This window comes from Schistocerca cancellata, chromosome 11 (genome assembly GCF_023864275.1).
Source record: "Schistocerca cancellata isolate TAMUIC-IGC-003103 chromosome 11, iqSchCanc2.1, whole genome shotgun sequence".
NCBI classification, from domain to species: Eukaryota; Metazoa; Arthropoda; class Insecta; order Orthoptera; family Acrididae; genus Schistocerca; species Schistocerca cancellata.
The window spans coordinates 81,648,335-81,676,131 of record NC_064636.1 but is presented as its reverse complement, the minus strand read 5'-3'; the positions used below and the strand labels follow the sequence as shown (position 1 = coordinate 81,676,131).

At 42.0% G+C, this 27,797-nt stretch overlaps 1 protein-coding gene across 1 annotated transcript in view; it reads right to left on the bottom strand.

Annotated features, from left to right (window-relative positions):
* Positions 1-1,615: 1,615 nt before the first annotated feature.
* Positions 1,616-27,797, bottom strand: part of LOC126108663 (RNA-binding protein 48) — an 85,471-nt gene continuing 59,289 nt past the window's right edge. The window contains exons 5-7 of the mRNA XM_049913972.1: positions 21,841-22,121; positions 8,255-8,387; positions 1,616-1,748 (exon numbers count right to left, since the gene is read on the bottom strand). Of these exons, the coding sequence (XP_049769929.1) occupies positions 1,698-1,748; positions 8,255-8,387; positions 21,841-22,121 (465 nt within the window). The 3' untranslated portion in view covers positions 1,616-1,697. The remainder of the gene's footprint in view (positions 1,749-8,254; positions 8,388-21,840; positions 22,122-27,797) is intronic.

Below are 27,797 nucleotides of genomic sequence, written 5' to 3'. Positions count from 1 at the left end.
AGCGACTCAAGAGCAACTAACTAACTGAACATTTCCATATCCGAGTTGCATTGTAGTCACATTGAATTTCCTTTTTGATGTGGCTACAACTCTCTTCCATGGTAAATGTTATCTTTGACTGAATTACTTTCTTGGATTTAACCTTCCTTCATGTGATTTTGAATTTATTCTAGAGACGTTTGATAAAGAATCTATGATAATCCTTCCTTTTATCTCCCCTTTTTGTATGCTATTCTCAGTATTTGAATGATATAGGTGTTAATCAAAATATTACCAGTGTAGATTTTATCGTCAATAGTTGCCGTCACTGTCAAGATGACTCACTTCCCTACTTACTTTAAGTTTCCACAAAGTTTGTTAATTGGGGTTTTCTGTCCTTGGGGCGTTACAGCGTCTTTGTTGACTTAAAGCATTCTTGCCTAACATAAAGTCACCACATCCAATCTCCAAGGTAACTAATGCTCACAACTGTTACAGCATGTATTTAAAGAAAACTAGATTTGCATGCTCATGCTGATACTACTGTAGTCCGATCCTGGAAAGTTGGTGGTTTGTGCAGGTTGAGAAAAAGTCGAGTACTGGACTTTTGCCAGTTCCAAGTGACAGTTGCGGTCCGTGCATATGTGTGCTTTGTGCTTAATGTAAGTATGTATCTTGCAAATTATGTCTCTCGCTTGCATGTGTAAAATTTGTCGGTTACCACTACCACTAGCCACGACAGCTCGCAATAAATGAAATAAGAATTAAGTAAATAACTCTCTACAATCACGTTTTATGCTCATATTGGGTACAACACTCACAGCACAGTGCTCAAAACACTACTGAACGCTCATTGGCTGTTGTAGAATGTGTGACGTAGCTGTGCAGAATGAGTCTCCACTCAAACGCTGTCATTGGTAACTCCAACTATAGTGCCACTCTTATGTGACTGGTGCAAAATCTGAATAGACATCATCTTTCAGATGTAGAAACATGCCTACCAACTTTTATTTATGTCACACCCTTTCCTTGTTCTGTGATTTTTATCCTTCAGTGTATGTTGTAAAATTGAGAGCAATAATTATTTAAATAGTGCAAGTCAGGACCACTATAAAGAAAAGTACTGTCTCTGTCAACATTTCCACCATTCAGTACTGGGCTGAGTGAAGTGATGATATGTCAAATTTCGGCTTAGTGTGAATATGTCACTTGACATTATGTGACTTTTGTTAACATACAGTGTGAATATGCCTTTATTCTTCAGCACAGCATATTTTGTGATAAACATTTATGTCTGCCAAATGGAAAGGGATGTGGGTTGGTATTATGAACTGGCACAAGCTTTTAAGTTTTACACAATAGTCATGAGCCATCAAGTGTGTGTGTTGATGGAACATGTATATCTTGTAATAAAGCTGATGAAGTCCAGCGTTCGGTTGCGCACCTGAGCAAATTTCTCGAAAAACTGCATTACGTATGATAACTATGCTAGGTCTGGTTTACACATGACAGAAGGTCTAGTCACAACCAAGTCCACTTTCCCGTCATTGCAACCAAAGCACACTAAATGACAAACACAGGCAACAAAACAACCCAAAATAAAGGACAAAGATGAAGTTTCAAATTTTCTTTTTTTCTTTTCTTACAAATATGTGTATAAAATATACAGTGTCACCTTAATCTAGTTTTTTTCTTATTATACTCAGGTACAATTTCTGTTACCACACCTCTTTCTCATTGAGAACTGTTGGCACATCTGGGGCATCCACCTGCAACAAAAGACACAGACATTATCAGTAAAGTGTTTTAAAAAAATGAAGACTTTAAATGCTCTTGGCCGAATTCTGAAAACCCCACCACAGAGGGCCTTAAAGGTTGGCAAATGAGTCAAAGTGATACAGGTTGTTCCAAAAATGATATTTACAGATTTAATCATGTATATTTCAGAAATGGAGATATGTGGAAAGATGCAGGTTGCAGTAAGATGTTCATACATACTAAGTTCCCAGAATGATATGTTCACTCTGCAGCAGAGTGTGCGCCGATACGAAACTTGCTGGCAGATTAAAACTTGTGCTGGACTAAGACCCCCTACCTCCCAAATGTCACAGAAGCTCTCCTGTGAAACATGCAGAAGCTGCGACGACGGGGCATGATTTGTGCTTGGATAGCACAGTTGGCAGAGTACTTGCCCATGAAATGCAAAGGTCCTGAGTTCGAGGCTTTGTCCGACACACAGTTTTAATCTGCCAGGAAGTTTCATACTTAAGTTTTTCTCTCTCTCCAGTAGATAGTGTGTGGAATGGCTAACAGAGGCCAAATGTGACACGCAGATCCAGTGGAATTTCCGTACACATTGCAGAAGGCAGAGGTAAACAAGGTTCAAGGAATCTGAAAGTGTTATGAAGAGAACGAGTTCTGGTCATCTGAGCACCAGTTGCGAAGATGCGGAATGGGTGCAACATACATTTATCTGGAGCCCAACCAAATCACACCTGAACAGTTGCAGTTACCGCCAACCACAGTGCATAGGGCCCTATATCAAAGACTGAAGCTTCACGGCATACAAGGTTTGGGTGCTGCACGCATTTCAACCTGACAAAAGGCCAAAAAGGAAAGAAGTTAAAATTGCAATTTTGAGTCCATCAACGATGACCTGGACTGTCTGACAAAGGTGATGCTTCCTACATCTTCATTTACATACTCTGCAAGCCACTGTATGGGATATGGCAGTGGGTCCCATGTACCATTACTTCTCATTTCCTCTCGCGTTCAACTTGCAAATAGAACAAGGGAAAAATCACTATCTATATGCCTCTGTACAAGCTCTATCTCTCTGACTTTATCTTCGTGGTTCTCACATGAAATGTATGTAGGCAGCAGTAGAATCATTCCACTGTCAGCCTCAAATGATAGTTCTCTAAATTTTCTCAGTAGTATTTCTCAAAAAGAACTTCACCTTCCTTCCAGTGATTTCCATTTGAGTTCCTGTAGCACGTACATTTACTGGGGGAGTTGCAAGGCCACCCTAACGACTGGCGTAATTATTTACAGATGGGTGTCGAAACTTATAATTGTCTCTTAATGTTCGTAACCTCTCATATTATATGAAATAATACTTGAATGAGAAGAGCAATTTCTCTCCACGAACGGCTGACGGTGACATTGAGATTCCTGGCAACAGGAAGGAGCTATAAGGACTTCAAATTTTCAACTGTGATTTCTAAACAAGCATTGAGGGGAAATTATACCCAACACAAGTGAAGCTATTTACGCTGTCCTGAAGGATGAGTTCATGAAGGCAAGTCAAGTACATTAATTCTGTCAAGATACAAATAATATTTTTGCTGATGAAGAATCACAATATTTTTGCTGTTTTAGACTTGTTTGAATCACAAAATACCACAAACTTGGCTGGTATATTTCATCCACTGCAACACCAGATCTTCGAGATTTTTGAACTTTTGATAATTATTTACAGTAAACAGTCCACAACAATTTTTATTATTACCGTTTCTCAGTTCGCCGGTGCATCAACTTCTCGTAATTTTTCAATTAATGCACTGTATGCAGCTGTCTTTTTTTTCCTGTCACTGTACTCTTTACTTTTAATCTTCCACAAACATAAGTTCAACGAATTCACTGATAAGCTCTCGAGAACACTGACGAGTATCAGCCATTTTAATGCCCTGTGCGCACAAATACAAACACTAGACTGAGCAAACAGCTGTTTCGCGCCACATTTGCGGCGATCTCCTGTCCACACGCTCCAACTTGTCTGCGCAGATGTGGTTTGAACCCACAGATTTGAGATGATTCGCTCAAACCTCCGACTCCAACTTCCAGGTTTGCACACGCCTCATGTCGGGGCAAATCTCCTGTCCACACGCAACGATCTGTCTGCGCAGATGTGATGTGCGCAGACATTTGTGCAGACAGATCGTTGCGTGCGGACGGGCCTATACACTGAGGTCACAAAAGTCATGGGATAGCAATATGCACATATAGAAATGGCAGTAGTATTACATATACAAGGTATAAAAGGGCAGTGCACTGACGGAGCTGTTGTTTGTACTCAGGTAATTCATATGGGAAGGTTTCCTGTGCACAGACATTTGTGCAGACAGATCGTTGCGTGCGGATGGGGCTATACATTGAGGTCACAAAAGTCATGGGATAGCAATATGCACATATAGAAATGGCAGTAGTATTACATATACAAGGTATAAAAGGGCAGTGCACTGACGGAGCTGTTGTTTGTACTCAGGTAATTCATATGGGAAGGTTTCCTACACGATCATTGCTGCACATCGGGAGATAACAGACTTTGAATGCGAAACGGTAGTTGGAGCTAGACCCATGGGACAAAAAAATGGCTCTGAGCACTATGGGCCATCAGTCCCCTAGAACTTAGAACTACTTAAACCTAACTAACCTAAGGACATCACACACATCCAAGCCCGAGGCAGGATTCGAACCTGCAACCGTAGCAGTCGCGCGGTTCCAGACTGCTGTGCCTAGAACCGCTCGGCCACTCCGGCCGGCCCCATGGGACATTTCATTTCAGAAATCATGAGGGAATTCAATATTCCATGTTTCACAGCGTCAAGAGTGTACCGACATACCAAATCTGAGGCATTGCCTCTCACCACGGACAACGCTGTGGCCGACAGTCTTCACTTAATAACTGAGAGCAGTGACATTTTCATAGAGTTGTCAGTGCTAACAGATAAGCAATACTGTGTGAAATTACCACTGACATCAATGTGAGGCATACAACGAACAAATCCATTAGGACAGCGAAGCAAAATTTGGCAGCAGACCACTAAAGCACATTTTCTAACAGCATGACATCCCTACAGTGCCCCTCCTGGACTCGTGATCATATCGTTTTGACCCTAGACATCTGGAAAACCGTGGCCTCATTACATGAGTCCCTATCTCAGTTGGTAAGAACTGATGGTAGTGTTCAAGTTTGGGGCAAACTCCAGGAAGCCGTGGCCCCAAGTTGTCAAAAAGGCACTGTGCAAGCTGGTGGTGGCCCCATACCGGTGTGGGGTGTGTTTAAACGGAATCGACTGGGCCTCTGTATGTTCACGTTACTCGCAGACTATTTGCAGCCAATTTTACAATGCCCACTGCTCCTGACCTCTATCCCGACGAACATAACAGTTTACTGTCAATGATCAGTTCAGTTGGACCAGAGGTCCCAGTCCGTTCCGTGTAAACACAGCCCACACCATTATGGAGCTGCCAGCAACTTGCACAGTGGCTTGTGACAACTTAGGTCCATGGCTTCGTGGTGTGTGCACCACAATCAAACATTCCCATGAGCTCTTCTTTTTTGGGTCATCAGTCCTCTGACTAGTTTGATGCAGCCTGCAACAAATTCTTCTCCTGTGCCAACCTCTTCATCTCAGAGTAACACTTGCAACCCATGTCCTCAATTATTTGCTGGATATATTCGAATCTCATCTTCCTCTACAGTTTTTGCCCTCTACAACTCCCTCTAGAACCTTGGAAGTCATTCCCACATGTCTTAAACAGACGTCCTACCATCCTGTTGTGGTGTCACAAGGCTTAGGCCTGTCCCACCCCTCATTAAATCGACCAAGACTTGTACGAATAATTATAAGAACAGTTATTATTATTATGTTCTTTAAGTTTGTTTTTGGGTTTTCAGAAATACTGTGGGAAGAAAGTTTATTTATGTTTCAGATAACGTGCCAGACGTTGCCCAACGATCACCACGAAAGTTCGACGTAGCGGCAAGTGGGCGAGGAATAAAACAAATGCTGCAAACTACCGCGAGCCGTGGAAGAGCCTGGGCCGCGAGGGCGTCGAGCTTCCTAGGTCGTTGTCGGACGACATCAAAGGAAGAGATATTCTGCTTTCTCTTTGTAAACAGATTGATCGAGTCTTGAAAGGTTCGTGTAAAACGTATAGGCGGGTGACACATCAGGTGGGACCCGATGCCTGTAATGTTTCCACAGTTATTAAAAGGTTGTTAAATGGCAAAACCAATAGTTCATCATTTATATAGATAAAAAGTAGTAAAGATATAGGAAAGAAAGAGTTGCGGCGTCAGAACGAAAAGTGATACATCGCTCAGCAACGAAGAAGGACGTAAACAGCGGGCGTTACGTGGTGAAAACAAATCAACTGACAAAATAGTAAGTCTGTAATTAAGCATAAAGCTACGTAACACTGCACTGTCCTTTCAGTTCTTACCAACGGAAATTTGGACTCCTCTGACTAGGCCAAAGTTTTTCAGTCACCTCGGGTCAAACCGATACGATCGTGACCCTAGGAGAGGCACTGCGGGTGATGTCGTGCTGTTGGCAAAGGCACTCACATCGGTCGTCTGCTGTCATAGCCCATTAACGCCAAATTTTGCCACACTGTCTTAACAGCTACATTTGTTGTACATTCCACATTGATTTCTGCAGTTATTGCACACAGTGCTGCTTGTCTGCTAGCACTGACAGCTCTATGCAAACATCGCTGCACTCGGTCGTTAAGTGGAGGCCGTTGGCCAATGCGTTGTCTGTGATGAGAGGTAATGGCCGATATTTTGTGGTTTCGGCACACTCTTGATGACGTGGACCTCAGAATATTCAATACATGAACAATTTCTGATATGGAATGTCCTATATGTCCATCTCCAACTACTATGCCATGTTCCGTGAGTTAATTCCTGCTGCGCAACCATAATCACATCAGAAACCTTTTCACAAGAATCACCTGAGTATGGTCCTTTTACATCTTGTGTATGTAATAATACCGCCATCTGTATATGTGCTTATTGCTATCGCATGGCTTTTGTCACTTCAGTGAAGAGTTGTTTCTGCAGCTGAAACAGTGGGAAAATGCCGTTGAAAGTGTGCTGAATAAACCAATTGGTTAAAAAATGAAGATTCTTAATTGTCGTAATTCATCTGCAGGTATTACTATAAAAACTGGTGCCATATATGCTTTACTAGACACATTGGGAAAAAAACCTGCAAAAAATGATGATGTGATCATTGTCGTTAATCAATTTTTTCAGAGTCTGACAAAGTATTTTTCCAGAGGAATTACAATGGAAACTTGCTAGATCACATCTATAGTCAGTATTGAAGACCGTGTTCAGAAATTAAGTATCCTTCCCCCCCCCCCCCCTTCCCCCAAGGAAAAGTGTTCAGTTGCTTCTGCACTTACCAAACGGTTCTTGTATGAGTTTAATCTTTTAGTAGTTTGATTTCCTTCAACTTTCTCCTCTACTTCTCTGTACAGTGGAATCTCTGGCCTACACAGCTAGTGTTTGCTTTTAGTTTTTGTATGTACACAAGAAACTGTGCTTGCTGGCTACAGTACAACACAAGCAAGATGGTGGCGGCACAATGTGTCCTGTGCAGACAGATGGAGTGCTAGTCCTGCAAGGTGAACAGGACAATTTCTTACTTTAGAAGGCAGTAGAAGAGTTACTGGCAGAAGTAAAGCTGTGAGGGCGGATCGTGAGTTGTGCTCAAACAGATCAGTCACTAGAGCACTTGCCCTGAAAGGGGAGATTTGAGTCCTGGTTCAGCACACAGTTTTAATTTGCCAGGAAGATTCATGTCAGCATTATGCAGGGTCAAAATTCATTCAGGAAATGGAGAAAACTTTGCTATGCTGTTAGTGGGCTCTCTATTTCTATCTACCACAGAAACTGGCAATGCTGGGGTAAGCATCACACTGGGCCAATGTTGCTACTTCTGACTCTCTTAGAAAAATTTATATGCTTGGAAAATGTAAAATTTATATGCTTGGAAAATACATGTTATGCTTGCTTTACGCCACTTGTAATGAACACTACAGTGGCTAAGTACTCTCACCATACCTGAATTAACACAACAATCGATGCTAAATTCTCTACATGCACTATGAAGTGCAAAGTGCACAATAGACACAGGTGTGGCAGAATGACACGATTCACTGGAATGGTCACACTGTGCACCGGCTCCTTCCACTGCGTGTCACCCCACCGTCTGCCTCTTTATGTACACAGCACTAAAAATTAATGATGCAGCAGTATACATAACTAATTTTTTACAATACATCTGATTCACAAACAAGTCAATACATTTAGTCAATGTGCCACTGCACACAGTAGCTTTTGTAAACTCTGTAGCCCATTTGGTACACTACAAGACCGTTTTGTAATCTGTAAAATTATAAAAAACGGTAACTGCATTAACAGCTGATATTAACTACTATTTCACAAGCTTCAAAAAAGGGTCAGATTTCCACTCACGGCTTTGATTTTCTTGCAAACTAGCGATGCAGCTGGCTCTGCTGCATTCTGGATCAACTCCTCAGCGGCACGCTTCAGTGGCGGTGTTGTGGCAGCTTGGTCCGCGTCACCTGCACACTGTGGGCTGTTGTGTCTGTGAGTAAAAAAAGTAACGTATCGATGTCAGTGTTGGGAGAGAACTAGATTAGGCACTTCATGTTACCACTACCACCACCACTATAATCTCAAATTTAACCACGGTTGGATGGGAGGCAGTGGCTGTACTCAAATTTGGAAACTAAAATGTCAGCTCAACCATGCAAGCAGGAGTATTAATTCAATGTTTTTCAAAGGTACAAGCCCTCATCATCAGAAACACCTACACATAAGGATCTTTGCTGCAAGCAATACATTTACAAATGCTTCATTTACGCAAAGTCCACACTGAAGTGTTACTGCAAAAAAGATAAAATACATAGAAGTCAATAAAATTTTGTGGATGCTCCCCTCATAATGATGTTTTATTACAATGTAGACCATCAGAATCTGTTCTTCAGGAAAAAGTAAATCAGAGTTTGCTGAGTGTGAATTTCAGTAGCTACCCAGTGTCAGGAATTCATGTACACGGCCATTTGCCCACCAGGAACATCTGAGATCACACGTATCAAACATCCCCTAAAGACAAATGCTTACTTTTAAAACACTTCAAATTAACGCTTTTGCGGTACATGTGGTACAGCCTACATTTTAGCTTTCAAATCTCACGCTCACGCTGATCCAAAGCAATATCTAACATCCACTTAGCAATACTTGTAAACTGAGCAAAAGTGCTATCTTAAAATTAGCCCCTTACTGCATAGTAGTCTACACACAAGATATACCGGAAAACTGCTGTGTTCTTTCTGCATGAATCTTTTTCTCTAGTGAAAGAGCTGTATGTATTGGCTTTTAAGTTTACTGGACTATACATTTTATTTTCCAAAATATAACAGAAAAATTGGTTTGACACATTTCTGCTAATCCAAACATATAAGGTGAGATATCTAGCTGTTCATCGGTTTTTCTACTAATAATTTACTGCACAACGTAAGTGCCTTACTCATTCTGTCCAATGGCACATGGTCTGTATCAATACTCCTTTACACAAGCAGTATGGACAATTCTGAAACAGTTTCTGTTCTTATTCACACACAAATAAACTTTACACTTCTCACACTAGACAAAAGATCTATCTACCCTGGCATTATGGAAATTTGCATTGCCATTGATCTCCCCACAGAGGTAAGTGCCCAACATTGCCTTATTTGTTTGTCAACAAGACAGATACTGTTTCAAAATGTTCCAAACTGAATGAGTAAAGGGGTACTGATCAACACTCACAGACAAAAATCACAACACCAAGAAATAATTAATGTAGAGTAATGACATTCTGTGAATACATTAATCTAGGTAACATATTTAAGTGATTAATATTGCAAGTTTACAAGTAAATCGAATAGCAAGAAAAGCCATTGCAAATGTGAAATGCTGGTACATTAATAACCAGTGTAACTGCCAGAATGTTAAATGCAAGCACACAAACATCTGTGCATTGTGCTGTACAGGTGCCGGATATCAGTGTGTGATATGGGAGTTCCACGCTTGTTGCACTTGGATGATTAATACAGGGTTGGTGAATGCCTGTTGTGGGTGATACTGGTGTTGTCGCTCGATGATGTCCCATACGTGCCCAGTTGGAGACAGATCTGGTGATAGAAAAGGCCAAGGCAACATGTTGACATTCTGTAGAGCACGTTGGGTTACAACAGCGCTAAGTTGGCGCGTGTTATCCTGTTGGAAAACACCCCCGGAATGCTGTTCATGAAAGGCAACAACTGGTTGAATCACCAGACTGATGAACAAGTTTGCAGTCAAAGTGAGCGGGAGAACCACAAGAGTGCTCCTGCTGGTCATGCAAAATCATACCACAGATCATAACTCCAGACTGTGGGGCGGCACGTAAAACATGTCAATTATTTGTTTGTTCGCCATTTTTCTCACGCGAGCCTGGCAACTAATTTAGTGGTCACCCAAAAAGTGAAGGGAAACATACTGACTGTTGTTAGTCTTTCCACTAAAACCCTCTGCTCCACAGAAGATTCAGACCTATTCGAATGCCTCACCTTTAGCCCTACATCCAAATTTAATTACGCTGGACTTGTCAAAGACCTATTCTCCTCCTCTTGATCCTTGCAGTGGAAAAACTTATTTGCTGACAATCCCTCCAACCAAAGCCAACCTAAGTCCAACACTGCCTCTCCCAGTTCATACCAACTTCCATCTATGATCCTCCCCCCCCCCCCCTCCCTCCCACCTAACCACGTTATGGCCAAATTCCAGAAATTCCTTACCTCCAACTTAGCCTCACCATCCTTCCCCAGAACCCTTCCTCAGGACATCAACCTTTCAGCAACAGAAAGAATAACCATACACAACCTCAAAACTAATCCTGACCTAATCATCCCACCTGTAGACAAAAGTTCAACAAGTGCTGTTATGAATCGCAGTGACTACCTGCTGGAAGGCCTTCACCACTTATGTGACTCCTCCACCTATAAACTCCAACTATAAAGTCCAACACAGCCTCGAATCCCACTTAAAGTCTTAGGCACTTCCCAGAACTTCTCCTCTGAATCCATTTCCATCCTCTCTGCTATGACTCCACAGCCAACCTGCTACATGATCTCCAAAATGCACAAACCCAAGAATCCTGGACATCCCATTGTGGCTGGTTCTTGTGGCCCTACTGAAAGAATTTCGGCCCTCATTGACCAACACCTCCAGCCAATTGCCAGCAATCTAGTCTCCACCATCACTGATACCAACCGCTTCCTTCGCTGCCTCTCCATCATCTCCACCCTTTTACCTCCTGGATCTCCCTACTTGTCACTGTTGACGCCACCTGTCTATACAACAACAATCCCACACACCCATGGTCTTAACACTATTGAACACTACCTTTCCCAACGCCCTTCAGACTCCAAATGAAATACCTAATTCCTCATAAACCTTACTAACTTTATCCCAACCCACAACCAGTTCTCCTTTGAAGAGAAAGTATACAAAACAAACCTGAACCACAGCCATGACCACCCACATGGCCCTCTCCGATGTGAGCTTGTATATGGACCATCTAGAGGAAACCTTCCTAGTCTCCTCAAACACCAAACCCTTTGTTTGGTTCAGGTTCACTGATGATATCTTCATGATCTAGACTCAGAGCAAGACACTCCATCTTAATTCCTTCACAACCTCAACACCTCATCTCCCATCTGCTTCACCTGGTCCTCTTCAACCCAGCATGCCACCTTCCTACACATTGATCTCCTCCTCTCTAATGGGTCCACCCACAGATCTGTCCACATTAACTGATCAAACACCAACAGTATCTGCATTTCGGCAGCTGTCATCCCTTTCACACCAAAAAATCTCTCGCATACAGCATGGCCACCCGGGGACAGCGTATCTGCAGTGACAAGAACTCCCTTGCTCAGTATGCTAATGGTCTCACCAAGGCCTACACAGACTGGCACTATTTCCTATGCCATTTCCCACACCCTGCAATTTTCCCACCATCCCCAAGAACCAGCCACAAAAGAGTGCCCTTCATCATCTGATACCATCCCAGACTGGAACAACTGAACCACATCCTTTACCTACGTATAATCATGTTCTGAGATGAGGGACATCCTACCCAAGATCCTTCCCACCCCTCCTAAAATGGTGTTCCATTGCCCACCACACCTCCACAACATCCCAGAGCCAGTCCCTAAGCCACTCCCAATCCCAACCCCCACCCACATGGATAATATCTCTGTGGAAGACCCAAGTGCAAGGCCTGCCCAATCCACCCACCCAGCACTTCCTACTCCAGTCCTGTCATAGGTTTAACCTACCCCATCAGGGCCAGGGCCACTTGTGAAAGCTGCCATGTCATTTATAAGCTCTGCTGCAACCATTGCACAGCTTTTTATACTGGTATGACTACAAACCAGCTGACCGCCAGGGTGAATGGGCACCAACAAACTAGGACCAAGAGCAAAGTCGATCACCCTGTGGGACAACATGCAGCTGAGCATACCTAGCTTGATTTCAATGCCTGCTTCACTACCCGAGTCATCTGCATCCTCCCCTCCACCATCAGTTATTTTGCTCCCCAAATAACAAAACTCATTTACTACTTTAAGTGTCTCATTTCCTAATCTAATTCCCTCAGCATCACTCGACTTAATTCGACTACATTCCATTATCCTCGTTTTGCTTTTGTTGATGTTCATCTTATATCCTCCTTTCAAGACAGTGTCCATTCCATTAAACTGCTCTTCCAAGTCCTTCGCTGTCTCTGACATAATTACAATGTCATCGGCGAACCTCAAAGTTTTTATTTCTTCACCATGGATTTTAATACCTACTCTGAACTTTTCTTTTGTTTCCTTTACTGCTTGCTCAATATACAGATTGAATAACATTGGGGAGAGGCTAAAACACTGTCTCAGTTCCTTCCCAACCCTTTCATGTCCCTCGACTCTTATAACTGCAATATGGTTTCTGTACAAATTGTAAATATCCTTTCGCTCCCTGTATTTTACGCCTGCCACCTTTAGAATTTGAAAGAGAGTATTCCAGTCAACATTGTCAAAAGCTTTCTCTAAGTCTACAAATGCTAGAAACATAGGTTTGCCTTTCCTTAATCTTTCTTTTAAGATAAGTCGTAAGGTCAGTATTGCCTCACGTGTTCCAACATTTCTACGGAATTCAAAATGATCTTCCCCGAGGTCGGCCTCTACCAGTTTTTCCATTCGTCTGTAAAGAATTCGTGTTAGTATTTTGCAGCTGTGACTTATTAAACTTATAGATCGGTAATTTTCACATCTTTCAACACCTGCTTTCTTTGGGATTGGAATTATTATATTCTTCTTGAAGTCTGAGGGTATTTCGCCTGTCTCATACATCATGGTCACCAGATGGTACAGTTTTGTCAGGACTGGCTCTCCCAAGGCCATCAGTAGTTCCAATGGAATGTTGTCTATTCCAGGGGCCTTGTTTCGACTCAGGTCTTTCAGTGCTCTGTCAAACTCTTCAAGCAGTATCGTATCTCCCATTTCATCTTCATCTACATCCTCTTCCATTTCCATAATATTGTCCTCGAGAACATCACCCCTGTATAGACCTTCTATATACTCCTTCCACCTTTCTGCTTTCCCTTCTTTGCTTAGAACTGGGTTTCCATCTGAGCTCTTGATATTCATACAAGTGGTTCTCCTTTCTCCAAAGGTCTCTTTAATTTTCCTGTAGGCAGTATCTATCTTATCCCTAGTGAGATAAGCCTCTACATCCTTACATTTGTCCTCTAGCCATCCTTCCTTAGCCATTTTGCACTTCCTGCCGATCTCATTTTTGAGACGTTTGTATTCCTTTTTGCCTGCTTCATTTACTGCATTTTTATATTTTCTCCTTTCATCAACTAAATTCAATATTTCTTCTGTTACCCAAGGATTTGTACTAGCCCTCGTCTTTTTACCTATTTGATCCTCTGCTGCCTTCACTACTTCATCCCTCAGAGCTACCCATTCTTCTTGTACTGTGTTTCTTTCCCCCATTTGTAACAATTGTTCCCTTATGCTCTCCCTGAAACTCTGTACAACCTCTGGTTTAGTAAGTTTATCCAGGTCCCACCTGCTTAAATTTCTACCTTTTTGCAGTTTCTTCAGTTTTAATCTACAGTTCATAACCAATAGATTGTTGTCAGAGTCCACATCTGCCCCTGGAAATGTCCTACAATTTAATACCTGTTTCCCAAATCTCTGTCTTACCATTATATAATCTATCTGATACCTTCTAGTATCTCCAGGATTCTTCCATGTGTACAACCTTCTTTTATGATTCTTGAACCAAGTGTTAGCTATGATTAAGTTATGCTCTGTGCAAAATTCTACCAGACGGCTTCCTCTTTCATTTCTTAGCCCCAATCCATATTCACCTACTATGTTTCCTTCTCTCCCTTTCTCTACTCTCGAATTCCAGTCACCCATGACTATTAAATTTTCGTATCCCTTCACTACCTGAATAATTTCTTTTATCTCATCATACCTTTCTTCAATTTCTTCATCATCTGCAGAGCTAGCTGGCATATAAACTTGTACTACTGTAGTAGGTGTGGACTTCATGTCTATCTTGACCACAATAATGCGTTCACTATGCTGTTTGTAGTAACTTACCCGCACTCCTACATTTTTATTCATTATTAAACCTACTCCTGCATTACCCCTATTTGATTTTGTATTTATAACCCTGTATTCACCTGACCAAAAGTCTTGTTCCTCTTGCCACCGAACTTCACTAATTCCCACTACATCTAACTTTAACCTATCCATTTCCCTTTTTAAGTTTTCTGACCTACCTGCCCGATTAAGGGATCTGACATTCCACGCTCTGATTCACAGAATGCCAGTTTTCTTTCTCCTGATAATGACATCCTCCTGAGTAGCCCCGCCCGGAGATCCGAATGGGGGACTATTTTACCTCCGGAATATTTTACCCGAGAGGACACCATCATCATTTAATCATACAGTAAAGCTGCATGTCCTCGGGAAAAATTACGGCTGTAGCTTCCCCTTGCTTTCAGCCGTTCGCAGTACCAGCACAGCAAGGCCGTTTTGGTTAATGTTACAAGGCCAGATCAGTCAATCATCCAGACTGTTGCCCCTGCAACCACTGAAAAGGCTGCTGCCCCTCTTCAGGAACCACACGTTTGCCTGGCCTCTCAACAGATACCCCTCTGTTGTGGTTGCACCTATGGTACGGCCATCTGTATCACTGAGGCACGCAAGCCTCCCCACCAACGGCAAGGTCCATGGCTCATGGGGGGAGGGGGGGGGGTACTAACCCATAGAATTCATTTTATAAAAGCAGCACACATGCTGTAGCAGGAAAAAGAAGGAACCTGCTGAAAAATGCTCCTGTCAGAGCACAAAAAAGGCAAATATATTCCTGTTTAAGAGACTGACGGGAAAGTGAGGAACCGACTGCCTCTATCTTCATTCTGCCATCCTTACCAAAAACTTGGTATGCAGACATCATGCTTTTTTGCGCTGAAAGAAATTATCAGAGAGAAAGTGACGCAGGAACATAGAAGACAATGCCAGTGGGAGATCAAGAGAGAGGAGACAATGCCAGTGTGCGAGAAAGTGAGACAGATGAAGAGAATAGCAGTGAGGGCCAAAGAGAGAGGAGATCTAGACAGAGGCAGTAGAAGAGAAACAGAGATGGACGGCAGTGGAGGCAGTGGGAGCAAAAGAGAGAGGAGACAGTGGATATGAAACATACAGAGAGGTGGAGACCACATACATATTTGGGAGGGGGTGCTGGATCCTCCCAGACCAGTGAACTTTAACATGTAGGTATAGGGAAGGGTGCATTTTGGACTGAAACTTTAAACACAAGGGTATAGGGCAGGGCCGGCCAAACGCTGCACAGTGTGCAGATGTGCGGAAGTGCTGCACATGTGCGCACGTGTGCGACAGCGACATGTGTTATTAGACATGTGTCCTAAATGCACGGCGGCGGCTCCACTTTCCTGTGGTACAAGCAAGAGTGCAACATATCCAGTCTCGTTTACCCCTGGTGACCGTAACCTTAACAGCGAAGTACTGAGAAATGGCAAGTACTGTGAAAAAGCAAAGGACTGGGAACTGGAATTCTTTTTAGTTGCCGTTGGTGAAAACTCACAGTGTTTGCTGTGCCGCCGAATAATAGGCGTCCAGTGTAAGTTTTCAACTGAAAGACATTACAATATATATCACAAAGACGAGTGTAGTGTACTCGACGGTGAAGAACGGCAAGCAAAATTAAATGTCCTTCAGAAAATGGATGAGACACATCAACTCGATTTTACTGTATGCCAAAGTAACTGATACTTCTTGAACTCTTAGTTTCTTGTGTTACATTTATGTCTGTTTTACTGTACGCTGTACAATGTACTGTTTTCAATTTTCCAGAGTGACAACCACACTAAATCTTCACTGCGAGCAAGTTTTAAAATCGCATTCAGAATTGCACAATCTGGGAAACCCTTTCCCGAAGGGGAGTTTGTGAAAGGGTGTCTGATTGATGCTGCAGAACTTGTGTGTCCCACGAACATTAGTAGGTTTCAAGAAATCAGTCTATCCAAACAAACAGTGACAAGGCGTATCAGTGCTATGGCCGGCGATCTGCACAGGCAGCTAATAAATAAGGCTAAATACTTTGTTGCTTTCTCTATTGCGCTCGATGAAGCAACAGATCTTACAGATACAGTCCAGGTTGTTATATACATACAACATGTCGATGACGCACTTTGTGTAACAGAGGAGTGACATCTGTGCGTAGAAACATGCACTACCTGAACGCTGACGGCTGCAGCGTGCACGCTGTGACCTGGAAGTTGCACATGTGCAGGAGCATTGCACGCGTGCAGAATTTCTGGCCGGCCCTGGTATAGGGGAAAACATAAATTGCTTCCCCCCCTTTTCCCCTACACCCAGAACTTTTGAGCTCCTGAGGTATGATGGAGACAGTGACAGTGGAAAAGAAAGACAAACACAGACAGTGTGAGAGAAGAAACAGAGTCAGTGCGATATACTGAATATCAGTGGGAGGAAAAAAAGACAGTGGGATATGCAGGCAGTGGCAGTAAGAGAGACAGAGAGAGAGAGAGAGAGAGAGAGAGAGAGAGAGAGATACTGAGTATGAAGGTTTAACGACAAAGAGAGACTGGGTCAAGGGATTAAGAATGCCCTGTCTTTAAAAGAACATGAATATGTTTGCTTGCCAAAAGTTTTAGTGAGGGAGACAGACTGTGGATTGAGGCAGCTGGTTCCCACTTTTGTGTCACATTATTTTAGAGAAGAGTATATCTGCCATATTTGTGCTTTAACTAGAAAATTTTTCCACTCGTAAATTGTGAGACAGAACTGCTAGCTTTAAGTTACCTTCAGCAGGTGAAAGGTCTAATGCTTCTGATAAATGCACAAGAAGTAGAAGTAACGCACTACCGAGTTTTTGCAACTATTAGTTCTTTGCAAAATGAATATTCACTCTGCAGCAGAGTGTGTCGGGCCAGGACTCGAACCTGGGACCTTCACCTTTTGCGGGTCAGCACTGTACCGATTGAACTATCTGACCACGACTCGAGACCTGCTCTCACAGCTTTACTTTCACTGGTACCTCATCTCCTACCTTCAGAACTTCACCAAAGTTCTCCTGTGTACCTTGCAAGGCTAGCACTACTGGAAGGATGTACCATATTTACCCAAGTGTAAGAAACATTTTTTCCTAAATTCATCATTCAAAAATTAGAGGGTCACCATACATTCCCAGATTGAAATACTGCTGCTGAGGTCATTGTTTCACATTGTGTATTGATTAATATTGGGGCTGTCTTACATTTATAAATGAAACTTTGGCAGTTTCTCACATGCAGATTTATTTTGAAGAATTCAGAAGAGTTAGAAGTTTAGCAGCAACAACAGCACAGCTGAAAACTAAAACGAGTTTGGAGAGGGAAGTGACAACTGGGCAGCAAATTTCATCACGCTATCTACTGCAGGAACATGTAGCACATACCTTGGCTTTTTATAGACATCTACCATGTTTAAACTGCAGTTTGCCTGAATACATTTGTAGTAAAAATTAAACTGATTTTAAAACTGGAGACATATTCATTAATTGTATACATTTCTGCTGGAGACAGTAAAAGTCTAGATGGGGCCAGTGGTGTACTTACGTGCTTTGTGCAGCAATGTAATCAACAGTCACCGCGAGGTACGACGGGAATGCAGCCAATGAGAGAGCAGCGGGACAATATGTTTGAAAGCGAGAGACCCTGCCGAATCGGTAAAGTGCGTGACCAGAGTACAGCTCGAATTTTACAGGACAATTCCCAATACAACACCTTTCTGCACACAACTATATTTTGACTTTCATTAATGACCGAAGGACACTCACTCCTTTGTTCATCGTGCACATTTGTGCGGCCTTCTTTAAATGCTCTCACCCACTTTCTTACCATTCCATCACTCATAATGTTTCCTCCATAAACTGCACAGATCTCACGATGAATATCGATCGCTTTTACGCCTTCAGCACTAAGAAATTTTATAACAGCCCGTACTTCACAGACAGCGGGACTCACGACTATCGGAGGCATCTTAAACACTCAGTATACAACGTAAACAAGGAAGAATCAGACTGTAATGGCATCAGTGCGTAGACAACAGATGTAGGTACCAAGCGCTGTGGCCGCTGTGTGGCAAAACGGTACTTACTTAAAAAAAAACATGCCTCGTATAACTGACCGATAGCCACTCGTACATCTGTTCCCTCCCCACTAACACAGACCAGTGGTATTTCCAGGCCAAGAAAACCTAAGAAATGTAACACTGGTGGCCTTTTGAGGCTGTTAGAAATGCAATAAACCAAAGCACCCACTCCACCGCAAAAGCATTTCAGAAGATGACACAGCAATACTCCTGGGAGGATTTTAATGAGGATGACACCGTCCGTGGAGGCCTACTTATTTATATCGCGTACTGAGCTTCTCCAAATGAGCCATTGCTGCACTTGCTCTAAGAGATTTAGGGAATCGATGAAAATCTTTACTACTCCCATAGTCGAATAGTTAGTGTTCGTGACTTTGGTGTGGAAAGATGCGGGTTTAATTTTCTCCTCAGATCTTCTGGGGTAGGGAGGTCTGGTACAGGGTCCACTAAGTCTCACGAGACCAAATGGGGAGATGCTCAAGTGAAGAAGCAGTGACATCGTCAGGATTCATCTACATCTGTTCACAAAGTAAGTGTACTAGATTTCTATATTTTTTAGAAAAAGTAACTTGAAACAAAACAATTGCAGGACATTGTTGATACACTGTTCCACATAACCACCACTCCTTTCAGTGCACATGGTGAACTGTGGTGCATGCTTCTTTATTCTCTTCTCAAAGAAGTCTCATGCCAGCTCCTCCCCCCCACTTTAGAACCTCTTTCTGCACCTGCTCATTGGTTGAATGAAAAGATGATAATCTGAAGGCATCAATTTAGCAGCATACGGTGGTTGTTCAAAACATCCCACCGAATGAGTCCGAGAACTTCTCAGTGACTAATATTGTGTGAGGACAGGCGTTGTCGTGGAACAAACACACTCCTCTCGTCGACATTCCCCTCCTTTTGTTTTTAATGCTCCTTTTGAGCTTTTCCAGGTCTCACAATATCACTGTGCACCGATGGACTCCACCCGAGGCAGAAGTGCAGCCAAAATGGTGTCTTTTCACCCCCAAAACACTTAGGCCACGATTTCTTTGTTCAAAATGGTGGTTTTGAATTTTTTGGCAGATGGGGAATTTGTGCGATGCCACTATGACGACTGTCCTTTTATGGTATGTAATGGGCCACCCACATTTCATCTCCTGTTACAACAGAGCTCAGAACATCCTCTGGTGCTGCTCTGTGAGCTGTTTTGCGGCCCATCTTGCACACAGTTTGCAGTACCCCAGTCTTTTTCTGAGTGTCTTGTATAAGAGAGTTGTGGAAACAGCAGAAATTTTATCCACTGTCAATCGGTGATCTCATCGGTCAAAATGGAAAGTCTTCCACTCCTTCTGTTCATCATGAACGTATGTTGGTTGGATGGGTTGATTTGGTGGAAGAGACCAAACAGCGAGGTCATCGGTCTCATCGGATTACGGAAGGATGGGGAAGGAAGTCGCCCGTGCCCTTTCAAAGGAACCATCCCAGCATTTGCCCGAAGTGATTTAGGGAAATCACGGAAAACCTAAATCGGGATGGCCGGACGTGGGATTGAACCGTCGTCCTCCCGGATGCGAGTCCAGTGTGCTGAACGTTTGTTGTTTCCACTAGACTTCCTACACCATTTGCACTCATTGTGTTCATAACACCTTCAATACAACCCATTTTGATTTTTGAAAAAACTTCAGTACATGTTGTTCCTCCTGTGAGTAGGAAGTAGATCACAACACATGGTCCACACCTGGCGGCCTTTCTTACTGACACCTCTCCCGCAACTGGACACTACTGTGCTAGTTTACATACTACCGTGTGCCTGTGATGCTTACACTGTTGACCTTCTTGATCGATTTATTAATTTTAGTAACCAATGTTGCTATGATGACATCACAATCACTAATCCCTGTCTCTACACCGGTGGTTCCCAACCTTTTCTACCTGGCACCCCTCTTTGCAACTCCAGAATGTCTATGCCCCCTTTATTTATTGTATTTATTCATTTATTTATTTATTTTTGCTTCTTTAAAAAATCTTTGCTGAACAATAATCTTCAGTCACACTTTAGTAAGAGAGGGTTATCAAATGTAGAGAAATACAAAACTATAATGTTTCAAATGACTTGGTAGCAAAACTCTTGAACAACACTTTTCAATCTAAAAATTTTTTGTGTGGTGGAAAGTCACAACAAAAATCCAGGATATCAATGGGATAGTTGGAACTTTTTTTCTTCAGCAGCTCCTGAATGTTTGGTTTGAAACTAGTTATAGCACATCAAAGGTCACTCTCCACGTTCAGACAATTGTAGTGTTTTGCTCTAACAATGGCTAGCTATTGCGGATCCTATCTCACACAAAGGTAAGTAAATGACTACTGTATGAAGGCTCAAAAGGCTTCCTCTGCCACTCCTGGATAAGTAGGAAGTAAACCAGCTGAAAATTCTTCCAAGCCCATTTGCTGAAGCTATTCTTTAGCAATCTAGTCACATTTCAACATCCTGCATCTGCCCCCCCCCCCCCCCCCCCCCAATAAATATCTCACACCCACCCAGGCGGAATGCTCCCCAGGTTGGCAACCACTTCTCCACACTGGCACTGTCATTAATGTCAAGCCTATTTGTAGCTACAAGGTCCAAAACATTTCCACTGTGCATGGGCCGTCGAACAAGCTGCTCGAGACGGATTTTGGAAAACGTGTTTGCAAGTATTTTACAAGACTGCCTGTCCATACCACCTGCAAAGAATCTACAGATGTCCTAGTCTATATTTGGTGTCTTACAGTCACCTCCAACTAATACTGCACGGTATGGGTATTTCCAAGCCTTCTCTGCATTATACAGGGTGTATTACAACTAATGACACAAAGGTACTCGCCTGAAAGCACACAATACCAGAAGCAAGAAAGTCCTGCAAAATGCACACCCTAAGAGCCACGAGCCCCTCCTCAATCCTGACGCCACGTAACAAATCTTCTCCACTGCCTTCTACTGGCAGTAATGACTTGAGGCACTGTTGACATACCAATCACATCTGGCACTATCATGCATCACTCGTCATAGTGCCTAGTAGATAGCAGAGAGCCAGTCAGAACAGGCAAAGGCCTAACTTGTGAGTGGTGTTCAATGAAAAGTTTGAACCTGGATGGCCAGATGGGAATCTCAACCACTGTTTTCCAAATTCTGGATCTAGTGTCTCACCACTGCCTTTGTCACTTGAATCTGTCTATAAGGTGCAGGCATCACATGTGGGCATAATAAAGTGTGTATATGGAGTACTACCTAAAGAGGACACTTACCCATCTTTGTGTTCATCCTTTTTCTGGCTTTTCTTGAATACCACCCTCCTCACGCCTACTTGCCGAGGCACAAATTTGGCCTCGTACTTCCGAGAACTCGGTACCGATGACGGGGCACCCGGTGTCTGCAAATGCTGAAGCGACGGAGGCACGGGACCAGACGTAGGTGGATTTCTTGTAGCGGGTGCAGCGCGGAGAACACCAGGGTGTGATGCAACTATTCGCCTCTCCCGGACTCCCGCACGTATCCACTCCTCGTCCGGTAACTGTGGGCCGAATGGCTGAAATTGCAAAAAGATTTTTGTCACGTCATATATCCATCCAGTCTGGCATGTGAACCTACATTTAACAGAAAAAACAGCTTTACCACAGAACGGGACCAAAACAATACAGGCAGAGACGCTTTACATATAGCACCAATGCAAAAAGAAAAACTTTTTAAATGCTGAATTCCTGGCACAATCAATAGATATTTTACAAAAATAACTGGTTTCAATTAAAGTCAGCAATCCTGGTTGTGACAAGAAGCAGCAGTAAACGTAAATTTTACGTGTATATAGCTACGAGATCAACTTAAATACACAACATCTGCTAATAATGGTTACGCCTATGAAATATCTGATGGCATCAAAGAGTTAACATTTTCAAAATTTTCTGTTGGACATGGTTTCTGTCTCCTTTAATGTGGCAGACCAAAGCACACAACAATGAAGCGACTAATACTGTACTTAGTTGTGGACGAGTTAATCTGGCATGCTCCACAGGTGCTGCAGATGTGTCTAAATGGAGCCCCTGGAGTTTCCTGACTTGCTATTGATGTGTTTATGCACCCCCTTCCACCAATCCCTCACTGCTCCAGATGAGTTATTTCCATATCTCAATTAATAAAGAAGTTTTGAATGTTTACCATACAACATATGTGCCTCTTTGTGTGCTATCATTTACACAAAACCTTATTTTGGTATCTTGAACCGCTTATGAAATATGATTACTCTTATGACCACACGATTTGCAATGCACAGGAACCAACACGGGTGCATCGCACACTACCATCCATCATATATAAAAGTCAATAACTAGATAACTAAATGAGAGATCATTCCCCTCCCAACTTTAAATAAAATGGTGACATCTTATCTAAATTTCATACACTACAATGTAAGAGCTAAAATCAACCAAACACAAAATTTATGCAAAGTATTTTTACTTCTGCAAACACTTTAAAATTCCATTCATAGTTTTACTTAATTTGATGAAGCGCAGTAACTATGACGTATAACAAAAAGAAATTCAGTCCTTTATCGAGGGACGGTATCAGAGTATAAGGTGTGAAAAAATCAAATCTTGTCACCTAATAGTTTTCTTAAAATCTGATAATAAGTATTTCATTGTACATGGAATGCCATCTCTCAGCACAGGTACCAACATCTGGAGGGCAGTACAACCCATAGCAAAAGCCGCCCTCAGCACAGAATGCAGACAGCACATCTGCAGCAGCAAAAGGGTTAATATTCAACCTGATCTACACTTTATGTTAGCACAGACTGCAATTTATATAATGTTTTATCAGATACGTAAAAACACATGTTGAAAGTCATGTAAATATACTATTTACTATTTCGCACGTAACTTGTGAGGGAGTCTCATACACCACAAATCCATAAACATTATAAAAATGTATTTGTGTGCTTTCCAAATCTCCTACTAAACCAATTGACCAATTTCAACCAAATCTGGTACACATATCCCTTCCTCACAGGTAACAATCACCGAGAGGATAAGAACCACCTACCTATCGCAATTCAGTAGCAATTACATCATAAACAATGAGATGTGTGAGAAACTGCTACATCATGCATGAAGTTTAAATTTATTACTCATGCACTACTGACTCTATTCATAACACTTTTACAGACAATATCCAAATGTGCGGTTGAATGTACCTACACAAACACATCATTGTATGACACACAGTTCAAGAGATGTTGTTGTTGTTGTGGTCTTCAGTCCTGAGACTGGTTTGATGCAGCTCTCCATGCTACTCTATCCTGTGCAAGCTTCTTCATCTCCCAGTACCTACTGCAACCTACATCCTTCTGAATCTGCTTAGTGTATTCATCTCTTGGTCTCCCTCTACGATTTTTACCCTCCACATTGCCCTCCAATACTAAATTGGTGATCCCTTGATGCCTCAGAACATGTCCTACCAACCGATTCCTCCTCCTTGTCAAGCTGCACCACAAACTCCTCCCAATTCTATTGCATACCTCCTCATTAGTTATGTGATCTACCCATCTAATCTTCAGCATTCTTCTGTAGCAACACATTTCGAAAGCTTCTATTCTCTTCTTGTCCAAACTAGTTATCGCCCACGTTTCACTTCCATACAAGGCTACACTCCATACAAATACTTTCAGAAACGACTTCCTGACACTTAAATCTATACTCGATGTTAACAAATTCCTCTTCTTGAGAAACGCTTTCCTTGCCATTGCCAGTCTACATTTTATATCTTCTCTACTTCGACCATCATCAGTTATTTTGCTCCCCAAATAGCAAAACTCCTATACTACTTTAAGTGTCTCATTTTCTAATCTAATTCCCTCAGCATCACCCGACCTAATTCGACTACATTCCATTATCCTCGTTTTGCTTTTGTTGATGTTCATCTTATAACCTCCTTTCATGACACTGTCCATTCCGTTCAACTGCTCTTCCAAGTCCTTTGCTGTCTCTGACAGAATTACAATGTCATCGGCGAACCTCAAAGTTTTTATTTCTTCTCCATGGATTTTAATTCCTACTCCGAATTTTTCTTTTGTTTCCTTCACTGCTTGCTCAATATAAAGATTGAACAACATCGGGGAGAGGCTACAACCCTGTCTCACTCCCTTCCCAACCACTGCTTCCCTTTCGTGTCCCTCGACTCTTACAGCTGCCATCTGCTTTCTGTACAAATTGTAAATAGCCTTTCGCTCCCTGTATTTTACCCCTGCCACCTTCAGAATTTGAAAGAGAGTATTCCAGACAACATTGTCAAAAGCTTTCTCTAAGTCTACAAATGCTAGAAACGTAGGTTTGCCTTTCCTTAATCTAGCTTCTAAGATAAGTCGTAGGGTCAATATTGGCTCACGTGTTCCAATATTTTTACGGAATCCAAACTGATCTTCCCCAAGGTCGGCTTCCACTAGTTTTTCCATTCGTCTGTAAAGAATTCGCGTTAGTATTTTGCAGCAGTGACTTATTAAACTGATAGTTCAGTAATTTTCAGATCTGTCAACACCTGCTTTTTTTGGAATTGGAATTATTACATTCTTCTTGAAGTCTGAAGGTATTTCACCTGTCTCATACATCTCGCTCACGGGATGGTAGAGTTTAGTCAGGACTGGCTTCCCAAGGCTGTCAGTAGTTCCAAGGGAATGTTGTCTATTCCTGGGGCCTTGTTTCGACTGAGGTCTTTCAGTTCAGTTCAAGAGATATGACATCATAAACATTGAGATGCATGAAGAAACGCCACATCATAATTGAAGTTTTAATACGAGGCTCATTCCGAAAGTAATGCCACCTATTTTTTTTATGGTGACTTTGAATGTCTGCACCAGATGTCAATGGTGTAGTGCTAATGCTTGAACCTTCCCCTTTTATTTGTAGGTGGTTCCATTGTTCTGCAGTAGTTGGTACCAGCAGAGGAGTATTCAAAATGGAGTCCGATATGGACGCACATATAAAACAGCGATGTGTGACTGAATTCCTCACTACTGAAGAAATTGCACCAACTGAAATCCATTGAAACTTGCTAAAGGTGTATGGAGACAAAAAATAGATGTGAGCAATGTGAGGTGATGGGTATGGCATTTTCAAGGTGGTGAAAAGGGTATGCACGACAAGCACAGCCCGGTCAAACCTGCACAGCTGTCATCTCTCGCAATGAAGAGCATCTTGATCAACCCATCTGTGCTGATCAGCAGACAATGATCAGACAACTGTGTGCAAAGCTGAATGTTGGCTGTAATGCTTTGGAAACAATGTTGGAACATCTTGGTTATCTCAAAGTCTGTGCGAAATGGGTCCTGCGGATGCTTACAGGACAATAAAAAACGTTATCAAATGGAAATTTATCGGGACCTGCTTCTGAACAACATTGTCACTGGAGATGAGGCGTGTTGTCACCGCTACGAGCCCGAATCCAAAAGACAGTCCACAGAATGACGGCATGCAAATTCTCCGTCAAAGAAGAAATTCAAGATACAGCTGTCTGCAGGCAAAGTGGTGTGCAGTCTTCTAGGACAGCCAGGATGTGGCTCTTTCGGGTGTCCTGGAGCCTGGAGAAACTGCCAATTCAGCACGCTACAAGACGACACTGACTAAGTTGAAAGCCCAAATTTCCAGGATAAGGCCAGAGAAGACCAACTTTCGCCTGCAACACAATAACACCAAGTCCCACAGCAGTTCTGTCACCATGCAACTCATTGCAAAATTTGGCTGGACTGTCTAAACACACATCCACTGTACAGGAACGATTTAGCACCTCCAGATTTCCACGTCTTTCGACCTCTGAAAGATGGGACTACGTGGCGAACATTTTCAAGATTCAAATGCTGTTGCAAAGCCGTAAGGAAGTGGTCAGCCTCAGCAGGTTTCGATTTTTACAAGCTCGGCATGCAGGCTCTGGTTCATTGTTGGCAAAAGTGCATAACAAATGATGGTGACTGTGGAAATATTGCTCTATTTAGCTGTGCTGTTGTAATTTACGTATCTCCTGTAGTTTTCATGATGGTGACCGTGGAAATATTGCTCTATTTAGCTGTGCTGTTGTAATTTATGTATCTCCTGTAGTTTTCATGAATGAAAATAAGAGGCATTAGTTTCAGAACAACCCTCATACATTTGTTCTGTACTAACAAGACACTCCTACAGCTGGGTCAACTTCAGGAAATCCCTAACAACTTGTGCCATTTTTGACTGCTTTCAACTGTGAAGCGCAAATGGCTACAGGTGAAAACATTAGATGTCTATAGAGCTACGAAGATACATGGCCATAGTGAAGTTTAAAACATGGCATTGAAAGAATACAGAGCAGCTGTCCTTACACATTTGTATGTTCTATGTATTTCTTTGTATGACGGTTTCATAATTTCGAGCTGTTTTCACAAATATAATGAAATGAAATTTTTCCAATATTACACTTCAAACACGTTCACTCTTGGTTTTATTGCTAATAGAAAATTGGTAAAATGAATATCCAGGCAAGTATAAATAGGCATACAATAATTATTTTATTAATTAAGAAGTTATGTTGGAGTATTATTAAAGTCATGAACATTTTGAACTGAACTGTAAATATTACATGTTCTGTTATTCTGAGTAATCAGTTTATGTCTACAGATCATTATGTTCATCACACTGTTATTGATCGGAAGTTAAACTGCTTGACTGTAAATTTCTCAAAATTGTATGTTTCATGATATATATGCAGATTTTGATTATTGTGAATGTATAAATACTATGGTTTCTGAACCCATGTAGGAGTCGATTTTTAATCTGCATTCAGTCAATTTTAGCATCAGTTGACAGTGTACTGTGAAAAGTCGTTTTGATACAGTGTCGAAATGCATATAACCAGTCTTTTTTATTAGTCAAGGTGTATGAATGAGATATTACATACATGAATACATGATTCCTTCTATCTGCAATGAAATAATCATGACCTTGATGACAAAGGAATCACAACTTAACCCATTAGTGGCCGAACTGTTTTTTTTTTTTTTTGCTTGGAAAAGCACCATTTAAAATGAAAAAGAAATATTTACTTTTCTAGTTTTATTATAATCTACTGTACTACATGTGTACCGCTCAGCACTGTTGAGAACAGAACATACGTTTACATGAAAAGGTTACAAATTTTGTATTGAAAGAAACAAATTACATATGAGTAAAAATTAAAAATGAAAAACAAA